Source organism: Mustela nivalis (genome assembly GCF_964662115.1).
Source record: "Mustela nivalis genome assembly, chromosome: 5".
NCBI classification, from domain to species: Eukaryota; Metazoa; Chordata; class Mammalia; order Carnivora; family Mustelidae; genus Mustela; species Mustela nivalis.
Window position 1 is genome coordinate 75,452,909 of NC_139024.1, and position 19,227 is coordinate 75,472,135.

General features: G+C 36.2%; 1 protein-coding gene and 1 pseudogene across 6 annotated transcripts in view; one reads left to right on the forward strand and one right to left on the reverse strand.

The window, feature by feature from the left end:
• Positions 1-19,227, reverse strand: part of NKAIN2 (sodium/potassium transporting ATPase interacting 2) — a gene marked incomplete at its 3' end in the record, with an annotated part of 1,000,956 nt that overhangs the window by 535,315 nt on the left and 446,414 nt on the right. For all 5 annotated transcript variants that reach the window (XR_014311534.1, XR_014311535.1, XM_082729988.1 and 2 more), the window contains one exon: positions 1,181-1,318. Coding sequence is in view for 3 of the 5 variants with exons in the window: in XM_082729988.1 (XP_082586114.1) it covers positions 1,181-1,318 (138 nt within the window). The remainder of the gene's footprint in view (positions 1-1,180; positions 1,319-19,227) is intronic.
• LOC309864851 (protein SET pseudogene) lies at positions 7,416-8,638 on the forward strand (annotated as a pseudogene). The gene has a single exon. The product of its transcript is annotated as a protein SET pseudogene (transcript).

A 19,227-nucleotide genomic window follows, 5' to 3' on the forward strand; every position in this document is an offset into this window, starting at 1 on the left:
TGACTTTGGAAGTCCCACTCCCAATCACTGTACTATTTTCCCTATATTGGATCATATTACAATTTATATAAGAAAGTGAATGGTCCTATCATATCTTGTATATTGAAAAACTTCACCCTGCAACAAAACACATAGTACTTTTTACATGATTTACAGGGCTATATACCCTCAGAGAGGACATGGACTCATTTCTGGGCATGCACCCGAGAAAAAAGCTACGGGTTTCTCACTCATCCTTAGCCAGACAGTGGATCCCTTGGTCCAACTGTCACAACATTGTCTGTTTCAGTCCCAGTGAGCTTTATCTAGGTTCCAGATGACTGGGACAGTAGGTCGGAAGAGGGCATCTTTTATGTGAAGGAGGCCTTTGTGAAACCTGAGAAGGCTTGCTGGTTTGTGTTGAATAAGGCAGAGTTTTAGCTGCACTAGCTTATATATATATTCCTTTACCATAAAATTGCTTTATAATTTTAAATAAATGCTTATAGGCTTTTCCTTTGTCAAAAATAGAAGAGAAAAAATGATGAAACTAAAAAAAATCTACATTAATGAAGAGCTATAGCTGAGATGGGAGGCACATACAAAAGTAAAAAATTCTAAGTTATGGTTCCCATAGCAACTGCAACACAGTTGGATTTCACTTTTATGTTAAGTAAGTTTAACTTGAGTGGAGATGCAAAATACTTTCTCTGAAGCAAAAAGAGAATTATGGAAAATATACAGACTACGGTCTAGATTCTTCCAGCTTTCAAAAGTATCAAATATTAATCCCAATATATGTAAATATTTTAACATCAGAGCTACATACTCATTTGTATTGATTTTAAACTATATTTATTCAATTTATAAAATATGATTATTTAAAATGGGGAAGATTCCCAACAAAATATGTTAAATCAAAGGACAGAATCTTATAGTTTGGAAATATAGGGGCATAGTTCTGTTTTTAATTAAAAGAAATACTTACTGGAAGTGTAGTTTATGAAAATACAATCTGATTATGTTCACCGTCAAGTGTTTTAAACTTGACATTTTCAGTTACTGTAAATGTAATCTGAAACTAGGAAAACAGCCTAATAGTACTCTAAGGAGAGGATATACATATAAATTTTTGAGACATTTGTAGTTTGCATCATTACTCCAATTTTTCTTTTATTAAAGAAGCAGGAAAGGTACTTACTCCTGTTATGTAACGAGGTCTATATTGAATAGTTCCAAATAAACCAAGAATGACGATAATAATATGCACAAAATTTGCCAGGATAGGTGCCCACTGATATCCAAGGAAGTCAAATATTTGCCTCTCCAGCACACAAACCTAGAATAGCAAAACAGGATATATAAACATAAGCACAGTGGTGAAAGAGAGAGAGAGAAAGGATCATATTGCATTCTAATTAGCAAGTATAATTGTGTTATTCTATCTTGCATTTGTCTTTAACAGTGAGACTGACATTTTCAGGTATATTTCAAAGAAACACTATGGAAGCTGTAGATCCACAGATAGCTACAATCCTTTTAACGAAGATTTTGTGGAGGTATCAAGCCATATTCACAGGATATCATCTGTGCAGTTGAAGGATAAATTATATCGTCATATGCACTAACTCTTGGATTCATCAACCAGCAAGTTTGCAAAGTCCACACAAAGGGTTTACTGTTAGGATCTGCCCAAATGTCATTATACAGGTTGGGAATAAAACAAAGGGGATTGCCATAGAGCAAAAATAACTCATCGCCAAGTCAACTGACCTGAATTCTGGACTTAGATCTGACTCCAAACAGCTGTAGTCTCCTAGCTAAGTCTAGCTCTTGTCTGGGATTCTGATGACTCACTTGTAAAATGCGTGATTTTGACTATTGTTTAGGGTTCTACTACCCCAAATTGATCTGGATTATAAATTAAACATGACTTTCTTTTTTCTGTCATACCCAGTTATCTATATAACTGGCAAAAGGGTAAAAAAAGGACATTAAAATAATGGGGAACAAATATAAAAATAAAGCATCACTGTTATAAAAGCAAGAAACTTAGGTCATTTCAAATGATCTTACATTAATCTGTGCTTACAACTTTACAGTTAACACACAGGTACAAATCTAAGGAGTAAGAGAAGAAAAACAAAACCAACCAGCCAGCCAACCAACCAACCAACCAACCAACTAGACAAAAGCTGCCAAAGTCAAGAAGTGCCATTTGATATTGAGAAGGAAAACCTCCATAGCTATCAAGTCTCTCATCAGATCTAACAAAGCAAAAGAGGAATGGTGAGTTAAACTCAGCTTTGTCCTTTGTGTCTTCCCTCAGGTGGAAAGATAATCAACTGTTTGGAGTAAAACATTATGAAAGGACCTGATGGACCTGATGATCTTCCGCACAGAGATTCAACAATTCTTTTTGTTGTTGTTGTTGTTCTCCAAGCCAGGCTTTAAAGAAAAGGATTTTAAAAACCCTCAGTTACTAACATCAGTGTGCTTTAATGATTTTCCTTGTCAGGATACTAACTCTCAAATTAGTGTGCTTTTAAATTAAATACCTGTAGCACACTTTGAAGATTCCTTGAATGAGCATTATTCCCACTGCATTTCTTTATCTGCGCAGCATACATTTCCACCAGGCATTGAAAAAGAAAATAAATTCATGTCAACTGTTTGCATAACACTTCTGTTTCCTAAGGCATGCTAGGTACCATATAAGGGCTGTAATGGTAATCCAGACTTGTCAAATCTTCATTTTCACTTAGTCTTGGCGGTGATTAAAAAAGAGAGAATGTAATCTGTTCTACCTTGCATATTCTAAATTCACAATACCCATCAGAGTTGCAAAAGTCGAATGTAAATAACATTGCCTATGACTCCAGATTCATAAACCTTGAACTGCCTTCTGATGAAACATTCCTTCAATGCTATCATGCACTCAACACTGCATATAAAGGAGACCCATTTGTGGTGTTGGGAAGTATTATGTATGCCTTGTTTTTGAATCCATTAATGGTACAAAAAAATAAGTGGTTGTTCTCAGAGTCCCATTGCTAATCATCTGTATAAAAGCTCACTCCAACATAGAACTCTCCATCTTGATCCTATGAATAAACAGTAAGTAGGAATGTAAACAGCAGCAAGAGGAATCTAAACTCTATAAATTTTGAGCGTCATAACTGTGGGGACCCAGCAGGGTAAAGTATAGAGGATGAAACGCATTAGTCAAACAGTGGGAAATCTCTCAATAAATGCACCAGTTATGGAAGAAAATAGCAGCACCATCGTTAATTATAAAAAATATATAGATGATAATATACTTGCAAAGCCTGCATGGCTAAATGAAGTTACATCAACATGTATTAGTCTTTTTTTTTTTAAATGACAGAATTAATACTTTCATCAAACATTACTTACAATGTTATGTAGACTGAATGAGTTAATGTGCAATTCTTCACACAATATTTATGCTTTTACCTTTGATTGGCCCTATTAGCTATCATAAGTAGCTTTATCACAGGTTCTGTAATTTAGAGCTGGGGTTGAAGAAGGGAAGATTTTTCTGAAAAATTCAGAGTATAACAGGAATGACAAATATGGAAGTAGTTGCAGTCTTTTCTAACTGAAAGAATATGAACTGTGGAATTACTGAAAGGGTGATGGGCATGGAGGCAAAAGAAGAAATATTAGTTAAAACACTCAGTATGTGATGGGCATTCTGGTTATCCCCAGTCATGTATTACCTCACTGATTCTGCACAAACCCCAGAGAGGTCAATATTGTCTTATTTTTCAGATTAAGAAATCTAACATAGCGTGTGGCTAAGTGATTCTCTGGATGTCTTAGAAGTGATAAATGCTAAACAATCAAACACAAACAAAACCCCAAAACACAGGGCTCTGTGAACGGTCCCTTAGCTGTGTCCCTATGTTGCAGACTTGTCCAAAACCAAAGTCCAAACCAAACCCAGTCCAGAACCAAAAAGCTTTTGCAGTTTATGCTATAGGCCTATGCTGGTTACAGGGTACATGCTATGTTTTTACTTTATTATTTACTGTGAAATAATGTAGAGAATTTCTTTAATCATACTTGTCAAGGCAAAGCTCCTTTTTGGTTTTATTTTATTTTCTTATTTGCCTCCTTCAACCCATGTTCTGCCTTTTGTTGGAGGCCATGGCACGGATGGAGTCGAGGACCAAACCAGGCCCTGACTTGTGTCTCCTTTAAAGTCCGGACACTTTGACAAGGGGTTAAGGACAGGAAAGTTGAGTAACACTGAGAAAGGGTCTGTGCTACGTGTCGCGTGCTCGCCTACGTGACTTCCACACGCTCTCCCTACAGAAGGGAACAATGTGGTCGGGGTCATGAATTCTTAGTTGGTCCTTGTTGTTCCTGTACCTCCCATAACCCAGTCCCTGGTTGATTGTCTTGCTAATGGCATTAACCGTGACTAACTGGCATCAGGAGGTTAGCTTGTAGTTAATGTAAACTAGTTATAGCAACTTGTGGTCATCTGACTAGATACTGATGTATTACTCCTATTGTGGTCTGCCTTATAAATGCTTGTAAGATGTGGAATAAAATCGGCACTGTTGGACATCCTCCTCAGTGTCCCTCCTGCCTCCATCTCTTTGTCTCTTCATTTCTTTTCACCATCCTCTTACCCTCATGTTTCCTGGTTGATTTGTCGCGCCGGCTGCAACAGCCTTTAATCTCCTTTCTCCTGTTGGGCCTCCTTTCTCCTATTGTGCTTTATGTCTTTTCCATACATGTCATACAAATATATGAATATGGCCTTGAGAAACATATACAGATCTTCCTTGACTTACAATGGGGTTATGTCCTGATAAACCCATCATGGGTTGGAAAGATCATAAGTCAAAAAGGCACTTAATACACTTCATGTCTCAGACATCCTGAGTCTCAGACACCCTGAGGTCTTCCTTGTAGCTTGAATGTGCTCCGAACACTTACATTAGTGAACAGCAGGGAAACACCACCATCTTACACAAAGCTATTTTACAATAAAGTGTTGGATATTTCATGTCATCTATTGAATACTGTATGCACAGTTAAAAACAAAATGGCTGTATGGGTACAGAATGTAAAGGTACTGATTGTTTACCCCTGTGACCCTGTAATTACTTGGGAGCTGTGGCACCCTGCCTCTTGCCCAGTATAATTACAGAGGCTTGTACTGTATGTCACTAGTCTGGGGGAAGAACCAAACTCACAATTTGAAGTAATTTTCTAGTGAATACATATTGCTTTCACACCACTGTGAAGTAAAAATATCGTAAGTCAAACTTTCCCAAGTTGGAGATTGTGTGTATTGCTGTTTCTATGTGTCTTTTTCAGGTGAAAGGTCTTATGGAATAAGTCTCTTTCATGCTTGTCTGTTTAGCTCTATATAAATTTAAATCTTTGTGCTCGGGTTCTAGATAGTAGTCTATCATTAATGCATAACTTGGTGCTTTCCACAAGGAATTCTATTCTTTTACAAGACTATTATTTATGAAGTTTCTGTTTGTTAATATAGAGGCTAATCTTTACTATTTATTATTTCTGCATCTATGGAGATAATCACTTCATTCTCTTCTATCCTTAGTGTAATTGTTTATATTGATAGTTTTTGCCATGTTCAATTATCCTTTTCTTCCTGGGAAAAATCCCTACTTGAAATTTATTTAATATTATTTTTACCACAGTTTCAGTTTGGGTTAAATAAAATTTTATTTGGAAGTCTTGTATGGATTAACTGACCCAGAACTTAATTATCATTCTCTCTTTTTCTCTGTCTCTGTTAAAGAGGTTGCAACAGCCTTAAAACACAAGGTACAATGTTCACGTGAGCACTTAACAAACTTTGAAGAAACCATCAGTCCTATTCCCTTTCTCCAAAAGTAACCTGTGTCAATTTGTGGAAGCATTGTTAAGTATTTAGCTTTTCAGGAAAATATTGTATGTGCTTGCCAGCTCGTAGGCCGTTATCTGTCATCTATATGTGTGTGAAATTTTTTCACACAATTTTATTTACATAAATAGGACTGCAATGTACATGTGGCTTTTTACCTTGCACTTTGTGTTTGTGGATGTTTCCCTACATAACTACAACCTACGTGTAGAGATCTACCTCATTATACCCTCATTTAAGTATTCTAACAGATATTCATTTGGTTGTCAATTTTTGGTTGTAACACACTTGAGTGCATTACAAAACCTTGTACATGTGTATTGGTACATCCATAGGCTAAATCCCCAGAAGGGAAAATGCCGAACATGCTGAAAATTCTGATAGCAAAATCGCAAATATTATCAAAAGTGTTATTAATTCTCTTTGATATACACATATAAACTGTTTAAACATGAAAATGATTCCTCTTTTGCACTTTAGTAAACATGAATTTTAGTAATCACTGTTCAACTGCAAAAGTTTTCATAAACTGGAAAAGTTCAACTTCAACTGGAAAAGGTTTTCAAAAACCTTTCTTTTTTTTTTTTTTTTCAAAAACCTTTCTTATAAGTACATTAAGTAGAATTCATCTCACTAACAATGACAACAAATATTCAAAAAAAGCATCTGTGAAATACCTTTAGGATTAATGTATTTATTGACTTTTCAAACTAGAAGAGACTCACTCAACACTCCTCATGTACTGCTGAGAAAACTGGACCCAATTAAGTAAATAATTTGCTAAGTAAGTTTGACCCCTTATTAGGAGTATTCAGTCTGAAACGAGTGTGCTTCAACTGTTTGCATTGCAAATTGAGAGTCACTCATATTTCCTAGGTAGCTATCGCCATTTAACTTTATTAACAAGGCAATTACATGTGCACAAACACTTTAAAATATATTTTTAAAAAGTCATAACGGGACGTTTATAGCTAGTTGTTTTCAACGGGTGGGACTCAGAATTGGTTTCCTTGAGACCCTGCATTCTGCTAATAACTGCTAAGATTTCTTAATAAATTTTCTCCAAAATATTTCTATAATTTTATGTCCCTAAAATATAACTTGTAAGTTATTGCAATTGATACGCAATAAAACATATTATATACAGAATTTGAGAAAAAAAATTTGGCTTTTTTATACCGTTGTGGTAGAATATGGGTTCCTTGATTTAAAAAGAAATTTAAGTGTGTTATTAGAAGTTAACAAAAACCAAATTATTTCCACTGCTAAATTATAAATTGAAGTTAAATTTTTCTGTGGACACATCTGTTCTTCCTGTAGCCTTTCCGATTTCACTGTCCTCACTCTCCATGAGGAACCCACACTTTCAGACTATCACCACACTCAGGTCCCTGGAGAGAGAAAAGATAGCCTCAGACTGGGATGCTAGGCAAGCAGAGCTCTCCAATTAAAAGTCCCTTTGCAGAGCAATCAGAGCTTCCAGACATGCCCCTCTCCTGGCTTCGTGGAGTTTCCTTGCAGTATGGCCCGCAAACGCCAGTCTCTGCTCCCGCCTCAAAGAAAGAAATCGAGACTGCCTCCTGCCCCCAAGCCAGGGTAGACGTCAACATCTCAGTACTTGCGTAAGGGAGAAAAAGAACAGCAAGAAGCAATTGAACATATTGATGAAATACAAAATAAAATAGACAGACTTAATGAACAAGCCAGTGAGGAGATTTTGAAAGTAGAACAGAAATACAACAAACTCCGCCAACCATTTTTTCAGAAGAGATTGGAATTGATTGCCAAAATCCCCAATTTTGGGGTAACAACATTTGTCAACCATCCACAAGTGTCTGCACTGCTTGGGGAGGAGGATGAAGAGGTGCTGCATTATTTGACAAAAGTTGAAGTGACAGAATTTGACGATATTAAATCAGGTTACAAAATAGATTTTTATTTTGATGAAAATGCTTACTTTGAAAATAAAGTTCTCTTCAAAGAATTTCATCTGAATGAGAGTGGTGATCCATCTCCAAAGTCCACTGAAATCAAATGGAAATCTGGAAAGGATTTGACAAAACGTTCAAGTCAAACACAGAATAAAGCCAGTGGGAAGAGACAGCATGAGGAACCAAAGAGCTTCTTCACCTGGTTTACTGACCATTCTGATGCAGGCGTAGATGTGTTAGGAGAGGTCATCAAAGATGATATTTGGCCAAATCCATTAGAGTACTACTTGGTTCCCGATATGGATGACGAAGAAGGGGAAGGAGAGGAAGATGATGATGATGATGAAGAAGAAGAGGAAAAACTGGAAGATATCGATGAAGAAGGAGATGAGGAGGAAGGCAAAGAAGATGAAGATAATGATGAGGGGGAGGAAGGAGAGGAGGATGAAGGAGAAGATGACTAACGGAACACTGATGGATCCCAAACTTCCTTTTTAAATTTTCTTCAGTCCCTGGGAGCAAGTTGCCCTCGTTTTTTTGTTTGTTTGTTTGTTTTGTTTTGTTTTTTTCTTTTTTTTTTCTCCTCTCATGCTCATTTGCCCTGTTTTTTGAAGTCTCCTTTTTCTCTCCCTTTATACCATGGTTCTCAGCTTATTTTGGTTGGAAATACCTTGAGCAGAATACTGTGGGAAAAGAATCTTTACCCCTTTTTGTTCCATTTTGGTCCCTTCCTGTCTCAACAAAAACAAAAACTTTATGAAATCAACACCACCATGCTCTGTGGGAAAAAAGAAAAACCTTCTGCTCCCTTAGCTCTCCTGGAAGCTGGAAGACACTAGCTGGAGGACACTAGCTGGAGGCCCCAGTGTAGTAGTGTATAGAATTCTAGCTTTTTTCCTCCTTTCTCTGTATATCAGGCACAGAGAATACACTGTATCTCTATGTGAATATGGACAATTAGAATTTACCAACATGTACCTGTCTACTTTCTCTTGTTTTAAAAAAAGGAAAAAAAAAAACTTTAAAAAATGGGGTTATAGAAGGTCAGCAAAGGGTGGGTTTGAGATGTTTGGGTGGGTTAAGTAAGCATTTTGCCAACATGGCTTCTCATTTGGCATGTTTAAGTGTGATGCATAACGGGCATCCTTTCAGTTTAAGATGACATTTTTAAAATAAAACTCTCTCCTAATGATGACTTGAGCCCTGCCACTCAAAGGACAAATCAGCAGAACCTGTAGGATCTTATTTGGAATTGACATTCTCTATTGTAATTTTGTTCCTGTTTACTTTTAAATTTTCTTTTTGTTTCACTGGATAAGAAAGATGATGCTTGGTTTTAAATGTTAGACATGTACAAGCTACTTGTTACAATAAAACTAAATGTTTAAAAAAAATAGTCCCTTTGGAGAGGAAGCAAGATGATGGAGGAGTAGCAGATTGAAATATTATTAGGTCCCAGGAGTTCAGCTAGATAGTTATCAAACCATTACAAACACCTACAAACTCAACAGCAGATAGAAGAGAAAATAGCAACAATTCTAGAAATAGAAAATTAACCACATTCTGGAAGGTAGGATGTGTGGAGAAGTGAATCTGAAGTGAAGGGAAGATAGACCCCAGGGGGAGGGGACAGCTCCCAGCAAGCGGTGGAGCATCCCTCACAGGGACAGTGTGGTCTCAGGACTTGTGGGGTCACAGAAAGGCCAGGGGTGTCTGAGTGTAGCAGAGCTGCCAGGTATTGGAGCAGGGAAGCCAGCTGCAAAGACGGAGCCGAAGAGTGAGCTCTCAGTTCAGGGTTACCTTAAGCCATGATCCAATGCAGAGTTGGGCCACTGCTCTTTGAGTAGGGACCCCACACATGGCAGATCAGAGAGACACCTCCCTCCTTCCTCCTCCAGGAGGAACGGTAAAGGAACACACTGCAGGAATCTCCTGGGTTTGGAGACTCCAAATGGGGCTGTGTGCCAGAGATAAAAATGCTCAGTCACGGGCTGGGTGAGCATGGAGTGTGGCCAGAAACCAGGGAGACAGGAGGGATTGACTGCTTTTCTCTGAGGGTACGCTGCGGAGTGGGGAACCGAGCTATCAGCTACAACAGGGCTGGAGATTGGGAGGCCACTATTTTCATTCCCATCCTCCAGAGCTCTATGTAAAGCATTCAGGTAACAAAAGTTCCTGAGAGCAAACCAGAGCAGATTACTTAGCCTTCCCCATGGCAAGGGCGGTGCAATTCTGCATTGGGAAAATACACTTGAGAATCACTGCAACAGGCCCCTACCCAAGAAGATCAGCAAGAACAAGGAGCCAAGACCAAGTTCACCAATCAAGGAGAATTTTGAAACTCCAGAGCTAGGGGAAAAAAATACATAGTATTCATAGCTTTTTCCACATGATCCTTTAGTCTTACAAAGTTAATTTTTTTTTTAAATTTCATTTTTTCTTATTCTTTTTTAAAATGTTTCCTCTTTTCTATTTTAACACTTTTTAACTATTTTATCTTAAAATACCTTTTAAAAATATTTAAAATTTTTCATTGGTATCATCATATTTTATTCCTTTATTGTACTGAACATTATTTTTTGTATACATATAGTATTTTTTTCATTAAAATTTTGGGATACACTTTCTTTTGATAGACCAAAATATACCCCAAATATAGTACATGGCTTTGTTCTAGTCTCCAGCCTGATAATATTCTCTCTCTTTTTTTTTTCTTCTTTTTCCAACCAACTTACCTTATCAATTCCTTTCTTAGAATCTTTTTAAATTTTCGTCTTTACAATCACATTCCATCCCTTCATTGTGTTTACCCTTATTTTTGTATGTATATGTTTTTCTTTCTTTAAAATTTTGGGAGGTAGTTTCTCCTAAGAGACCAGAATACACTCAAAATCAAGTGTGTGGCTCAGTTCTAATCACTAGTCTAATAGATGTGTGTGTGTGTGTGTGTGTGTGTGTGTGTGTGTGTATTTTTTTTCTCCCTTTTCTCCCCCTCCCCGCCCCTGGAGTTGGATCTCCTCTGATTTGGTTAGCATATATTTTCCTGGGGACTTTGCCACCCTTTTAGTATTTTATTCTCTAATTCATATATTCTTTTTTTTTTATGATTTTATTTATTTATTTGACAGAGAGAGATCACAAGTAGGCAGAGAGGCAGGCAGAGAGAGAGAGGGGGAGTCAGGCTCCCTTCTGAGCAGAGAGTCCAATGTGGGACTTGATCCCAGGACCCTGAGATCATGACCTGAGCTGAAGGCATTGAACCACCCAGGTGCCCCAGCTCATTCATATACTCTAATCTGGATAAAATGACAAGGCAGAAAAACCAATCCCAAAAAAAAAAAAAAAAATACGAACAAGAAGCAGTACCAATGTCCAGGGACCCAGGGACCTAAACAATATGGGTATTGCTAATATATCAGAACTAGAGTTCAGAATGATGATTATCAATAAGCTTGTTGGCTCAAAAAGGGCATTTCTGGAGAAATAAAAATCCCCTTCTGGAGGAAAAAAAGAAAAAGAACTAAAATCTAACCAAGCTGAAATCAAAAAAGTTATTAATGAGGTGCAATAAAAAATGAGGTGAACAGAGAATTAGTGATATAGAAGATCAAATGAAGGAGAATAAAGAACCTGGGAAAAAGTGACAAACAACTACTGGACCACGAGGGGAGAATTTGAGAGATAAGTGATACCATGAGACAAACAATATTAGAATAATTGGGATTCCAGAAGAAGAAAAGAGAGAGGGGCAGAAGGTATATTGGCACAAATTATAGCCGAGAATATCCCTAATTTGGTGAAGAGAACAAGGATCAAAATCCAGGAGGCACAGAGAACACCCTCAAAATCAATAAAAATAGGTCAAAACCCTGTCATCTAATAGTAAAATGTACAAGTCTTAGTGGCAAAGAGAAAATCCTAAAATCAGCTCAGGACAAGAAGACTGTAACATACAATAGTAGAGATATTATATTGGGAGTAGACTTATCCACAGGGACATGGCAGGCCAGAAAGAACTGGCGTGATATATTCAGAGCACTAAATGAGAAAAATATGCAGCCAAGAATACTATATCCAGCTAGGTTTTCATTGAAAATAGAAGAAGAGGTAAAAATCTTCCAGGACAAACAAAAACTAAAAGAATTTGCAAACACAAAAGCAGCCCTACAGAAAATATTGAAAGGGGTCCTCTAAGCAAAAAGAGAGCCGAAAAGTAACAGACCGGAAAGGAGCAGAGACAATAAACAGTCACCTTAAGGCAATGCAATGTCACTAAATTCATATCTTTCAATAGTTACCCTGAATGTAAATGGGCTAAATGTCCCAATCAAAAGAAACAGGGTATCAGAACGGATTAAAAAAAATAAGACCGATCAAAATGCTGTCTATAAGAAACTAATTTTAGACCTACAGACACCTCCAGATTTAAAGTGAGGGGTGGAAAACAATTTACCATGCTAATGGACATCAAAAGAAAGCTGGAGTGTCAATCCTTATATCAAATAAATTAGATTTTAAACCAAAGGCTATAAGAGATGAGGAAGGGCACTATACCATACTTTAAGGATCTGTCCAACAAGATCTAACAATTTTATATATATATATATGACCCTAACATGGAAGCAGGAAACTATATAAATCAATTAATAACAAAATCAAAGAAACACATTGACAATAGTACAATAATAGTAGGGGACTTTAAACACCCCCCTCACTCAAACAGACAGATCAACCAAGTAAATGATCAACAAGGAAATAAAGGTCCACCCTGGACCAGATGGACATCACAGATATATTCAGAACATTCCATACCAAAGCAATAAAACACACACTCTTCTCTGGTGCACATGGAACATTCTCCAGAAGAGATTACATCCTGGGTCACAAATCAGGTTTCAACTAGTACCAAAAGATTGGGACCATTTCCAGTATATTTTCAAACCACAATCCTCCAAAGCTAGAACTCAATCCCAAGAGGAAAGTTTGAACCAACTCAAATACATGGAGGCTAAAGAGCATCCTACTAAAGAATGAATGGATCAACCAGAAAATTAAAGAAGGATTTTAAAAATTCAAGGAAACAAATGAAACTGAAAACACACCTGATCAAAATCTTTGAGACACAGCAAAGGCAATCTTGAAAGGAAAATATATAGTGATACAAGCCTCTCTCAAGAAACAAGAAAGGTCTCAAGTACACAACCTAACCCTACACCTAAACAAACTGGAGAAAGAACAGCAAAGAAAGCCTAAACCTGGCAGGAGAAGAGAAATCATAAGGATCAGAGCAGAAATCAATAAAATAGAAACCAAAAATAAAAAAATAAAATAAAAAAAAAGTAGAACAAATCAATGAAACTAGGAGCTGGTTCTTTGAAGGAAATAATAAGATTGATTAAACCCCTGTCCAGACTTATCAAAAAGAAAAGAGAAAGGACCTAAATAAATGAAATCATGAATGAAAGAGTAGAGATCACAACTAACAACAAAGAAATACAAGCAATTATAAGAACATATGATAAGCAACTATACACCAGCAAATTTGACAATCTGGAAGAAATGGATACATTTCTAGATATATAAAAACTACAAAACCTGAACCAAGAAGAAATAGAAAACCTGAACAGACCCTTAATCAGTAAGGAGATTGAAGCAGTCATCAAAAATCTCCCAACAAACAAGAGCCCAGGGTCAGGTGGCCTCAGGGAATTCTACTAAACATTTAAAGAAGAATTAATACCTATTCTCCTGAAGCTGTTCCAAAAAACAGAAATGCAAGGAAAACTTCCAAGCTCATTTTATGAGGCCAGCATTACCTTGATCCTAAAACCAACGACCCCATCAAAAGAGAATTACATACCAATATCCTTGATGAACATGGATGCAAAAATTCTCACCAAAATACTAGCCAGGAGGATCTAACAGTACATTTAAAGGATTATTCACCATGGCCAAGTGGGATTTATTCCTGGGCTGCAAGATTGGTTCAATATATATAAATCAATCAATCTGAAACAATACATGAATAAAAGAAAGAATAAGAAACATATGATACTCTCAATAGATGCTGAAAAAGCATTTGATAAAGTACAGCATCCTTTCTTGATCAAAACTCTTCACAGTGGAGGCACAGAGGGTACATACCTCAATATCATCAAAGCCATCTATGAAAAACCCACAGCAAATATCATTGCCAATGGGGAAAAGCTCTCAGCTTTTCCCCTAAGGTCAGGAACACAGCAGGGATGTCCACTATCCCTACTGCCATTCAACATAGGACTGGAAGTCCTAGCCTCAGCAATCAGACAACAAAAAGAAATAAAAGGCATCTGAATCAGCAAAGAAGAAGTCAAACTCTCACTCTTTGCAGATGATAGGATACTTTATGTGGAAAACACAAAAGACTCCACTCCAAAACGGCTAGAACTCATATAGGAATCTAATAAAGTGTCAGGATATAAACTCAATGCACAGAAATCAGTTGCATTTCTCTACACCAACAGCAAGACAGAAGAAAGAGAAATTAAGGAGTCAATCCCATTTATAAGTGCACCCCAAACCATAAGATACTAGGAATAAACCTAACCAAAGAGGCAAAGAATCTGTACTCAGAAAACTATAAAGTACTCATGAAAGAAACTGAGGAAGACACAAAGAAATGGAAAAATGTTCCATGCTCATGGACTGGAAGAACAAATATTGTGAAAATGTGCATGCTACCTAAAGCAATCTACACATTTAATGCAATCACTATCAAAATATCATCCCTTTTTTTTTCCAAAAAGAAATGAAACAGATAATCCTAAAATTAATATGGAACCATAAAAGACTCTGACTAGCCAGAGGAATGTTGAAAAAGAAAGCCAAAGTTGGTGGCATCACAATTTCAGACTTCAAGATCTATTACGAACCTGTCATCATCAAGACAGTATGGTGCTGGCACAAAAACAGACACATAGATCAATGGAACAGAATAGAGAGGCCAGAAATGGACCCTCAACTCTATGGCCAACTAATCTTCGACAAAGCAGGAAAGGATGTCCAATGGAAAAAAGACAGTCTTTTCAACAAATTGTGTTGGGAAAATTGGATAGAAGAATGAAACTGGATCATTTCCTCACACCACACACAAAAATAGACCCAAAATGGATGAAAGTCCTCATTGTGAAACAGGAATCCATCAAAATCCCGAGGAGAACATAGGCTGCAACCTCTTTGACCTCAGCCACAGAAATGATGTTTCCTAGAAACATCACCAAAGGGAAGGGAAGGGAAGGCAAACATCACCAAAGGCAAGGGAAGCAAGGGCAAAAATAAACTATTGGGACTTCATCAAGATCAAATGCTTTTGCACAGCAAAGGAAATAGTCCACAAATCAAAAGACAACTGACAGAATGGGAGAAAATATTCACAAATGATATATCAGATAAAAGACTCTAGTATCCAAAATCTATAAAGAACTTATCAAACTCAACACCCAAAGAACAAATCACCGAGAGATCTGATTCAAATTTGAAATATACCTGAAGTAGGCTCTATAATAATCATACATGGACAGAGCCGAGCACAGAGCTTTACTTGAAAAATTTTAATAACTCTTGAGTAATTGCAGTTTTCAAGTGTATGTGTGCATGTCTGTTTGTGTGTTTGTGTTGGGGTGCTTATTCACTAATGGAACAAAATAAAACTGTAAGGTGTTTGGTAAGGTGTTGGGTCACAGATAATAATTTACTTTATTTCAACTAAATCAACGATTTTCTGTCTCCTCCCACACAATTATTTTTCTTTAAATTCCAAACAAAGGAATCAGCCACAACAACAAATTACCAAAAAAAAAAAAAAAAAACCCAAAAGGAGATCTGGCCCTAATGGCTACAATAGGAAAAGAAGTCAACATGTCATAGTGGTTCAGAACTCAGGTCTTAGATCAGAAAATCATGTTTATATTTTAACTCATTATGTGACTACAGGAAGTCACCTGATGTCTGTGAATTTCAGTGTTTTCATTTCTAAAATGGGGATACTATAGTACATAGTTCTACAATTAGTATGAAGATATAAATGTATCTTCATAGTATCTTCAAAGTAATAATGCATATATTTATCACAATGCCTAAGTTGCATCTGAAGATCACTAACTAATTAATATCTTAAAAACACATTACCAATTAGAGACTAGTATTTTAGTATAAATATTCTAGATTAATGGTCTTGCCAGAATATTTTGGAGATGATCAAGTATTTATTTTATTGGTCACAAATGCAAATAGTAACATGTAGACATGGATAGCCTCGATTATCTGGTGGTGGGTGGTGAAGTCTTCCTCAATGAATGTTTTCCTGCCTGATTCAACACCCCATGTATCTAATCTATTTTTAGTGCTATGTAAAAGAACAGGTTTCAAATATCACAATTTATTTCATGTTTTTCTTTCTCTCCCCAGCTTACTTAAAAAACTGTGTCTCCATTCAGTTAAGTTCAGTCAAGATCTTCAAAAAAAAATGTGAAAGATTTGGTATAAACTCAAAGAAACTAAATAAAAACAAGTATTTATGTTTCTTATGAAAATGCATTTTCTTGTAAGCCTCATTACTGAAACAGTCCATGGTATTTCATAACAGATTTTTATTGAAATATAGTCAATCACATATTTCTGAGATTAAATTAATAGGGCTATTTAATTGACCCATGTCAGAGTCTAAAAGTATATTTTAGGACTTTTCCCACCATTTTCTGTAATAATGCCATTTATATGTAATTCTGCATATGCCAGCTAATATTCTAGTTGTTGTGATAACAGAATCATTTATTATTTCCCACAGCTGTTCATTCTGCAAAGTAATTTATAACCATTTCATAGTTAACATTCATGCTATCAAAAGACAAGTTGATGACTAGCATTTTATACTAGATTTTTAAAACATATTATCCAAAAAAGTAGCAAAATAAATTGACAGTAGAGCACAAATCATATTGTCTGTTGTTGAATTGAATTTACCCAGTCATATAATTGCCTCATCTATATGTTCATATGCCAAACTCTGTGTGTGTGTGTGTGTGTGTGTGTGTGAAATCACTACCTATTATTTGATATTTTGTAGTAGGGATTTAACATTTTTTAACTTAAAATCTCCTTATAATACAAATCTCAGCCTTCTGATAGAATAGGGAATATAGACTCTGTTACCATAATTATTTTTTAAAAGATTTTATTTATTTATTTGACAGGGAGGGGTGAAGAGGGAGAGAGTATGTGTCAGGTGGGGAGACAGAGGGAGAAGGAGAAGCAGATTCCTCACTGAGCAGGGAGCCTGACATGGGACTCAATTCAGGAACACTGTGATCATGATCATGATCTGAGATGAAGGCAGATGCTTAACTGACTGAGTGCATCCAGGCACTCCTCTGATGCAACAGTTATTAAAAACTGAGTTACTTATTATATCTCAAGCATTACGATAGGGACTTTAATATGCTACTTTATATAAGGCTTACTTTTAAATCATGCATTCAACAATGATTATCTACCATTACCTTTATTGTATAGATGAGGAAATTGATACCATGACCGAGATCATGATTATAGAGCTGGTCATTCTAACTTCAATGTCCATGTTTTCAATCACAGAGTATTTATAGCACACTAGAACATACTAGAACCATAACATAGTAGAACCTTATGTCATTGTTTTCAAAAATTTTAAGGCATCATTTCTACTTTATTACCAAATACTTCCCTAATTTGATAAGCAAGTAACATATGAGGTTCTCTGTCCAAGATAAAAGATAAAAACATACAGGAATAACTTTTTATATATAACACTATGGCTTATAAACTCACATAACTATAATCATCTTGTAAAATAACCATTATTATTACCATTAGTCTATTTCTACAAATTGTACAGTTCCCTGTATAGACAAATTTATAGTTATGGCAGAGCATTTTTGAAAATAAAACAAGCTGAAAGTTTATACCACCGATGTAGTCAGTAGACTAGTAATCCTGCAAAGTTACAATAAAATGACATTTTTGTGGAGTTTAGGTTTCCCTGTACTCATATGAAATGAACTAAAAAGATCATAGCCCAGGTCCTCTTGGTAGATGGACTGCTGTTTTGGTTTTTTCCACAGAGTCTATAATAATTTTACTCAAAGGAACTCTAACCTCTCAGAAGAATCAGAACACCTCAAAATGACAGCTGTTATAGGTAGTTTTCAGGGCTCACACAAAGCACATGACAGGTATGAATTAGAAAGTTTAAAGCAACAATTTGACCTTGAAATTTCCAGTATCTGCACAACAAACTCTTAACTTACCCAAGCCGAGGCTGATACACAAATGGGATAAATATTCATAACACAGGGAGAAATGCTCACAGTACAGAAGACCACAGCCATGGACTAATGAATCTTGTATTCTACCAGCACTGATAGTGAATTGTAAGTGCTGGGTGATGCAAAGCACTGTCTGAGGCATCAGTGAGGTGTGGGATCGGGAACTGGTGATGAGATGAATCAATTTTCATGTTGCTGGCAGAATTAGTATTATACGATAAGATATCTAATATCTGAAATGGTTCTTAGGGTAGAAATTCTCAGAACTCTCAAGAGGGCACAGGTGTAGCTGTTCAAATGACACCCTGCTATGGATACATGTATCTGGTTCCTGATCTATTTCAAGATCTCCTACTGCTCGCTTAGCAGGTGTACACAAAAAACCACTATGTAGCTAATATTACCAATATGCAGAAAAACAGATGAGAGAGGGGTTGGCTATATTTTAATAAAAGAGGTTAGGAACTGGGCAAAATAAGTTACTAAGTTCATCAACAGTATCATCTGTTTGCGCAGCATAGACTTTTTTTTTTTTTTTTTTTTTTTTTAATTCATGGAGAGCTCAGTAAAAGCCAAATAACAAAAATAGCTTGCAGTGTTCTTATTTTCATGTATCATATGGTATTGCTTTCTCATAGCAAATGACTTTCTCTAGAGAAAACTCTATTGCTATTTTTTAACAGCACAATCATATTAAACATATTAAAGCTGCCAGCTGGAGAATTTCAAATTTGTCAACTAGGTAAAAATGCAGATATATATATATATATTTTTTCTATAAAACTGATAAAGAATCCAAATACATGCCTCATATATCATTATCAGAGAAGCAAAGTCTAGCCAGATTTCAGTTTAGGTCTTAATAAATACTTATTATCTTTGTATATTTTTATTTTGTGAATTCAAAATGAGGTAAAATGCTACTCCAATACTCCTGCCTTCCCCCATTTGAGGCCGTGAATTAATAATGTTGTTACTATCATTGGTGCTCCTCATTAAGCAATTGCTGGGTATTTAACAGGATTGGAGGGGGACACATGCATACTATCTCAGGGAACAGAGG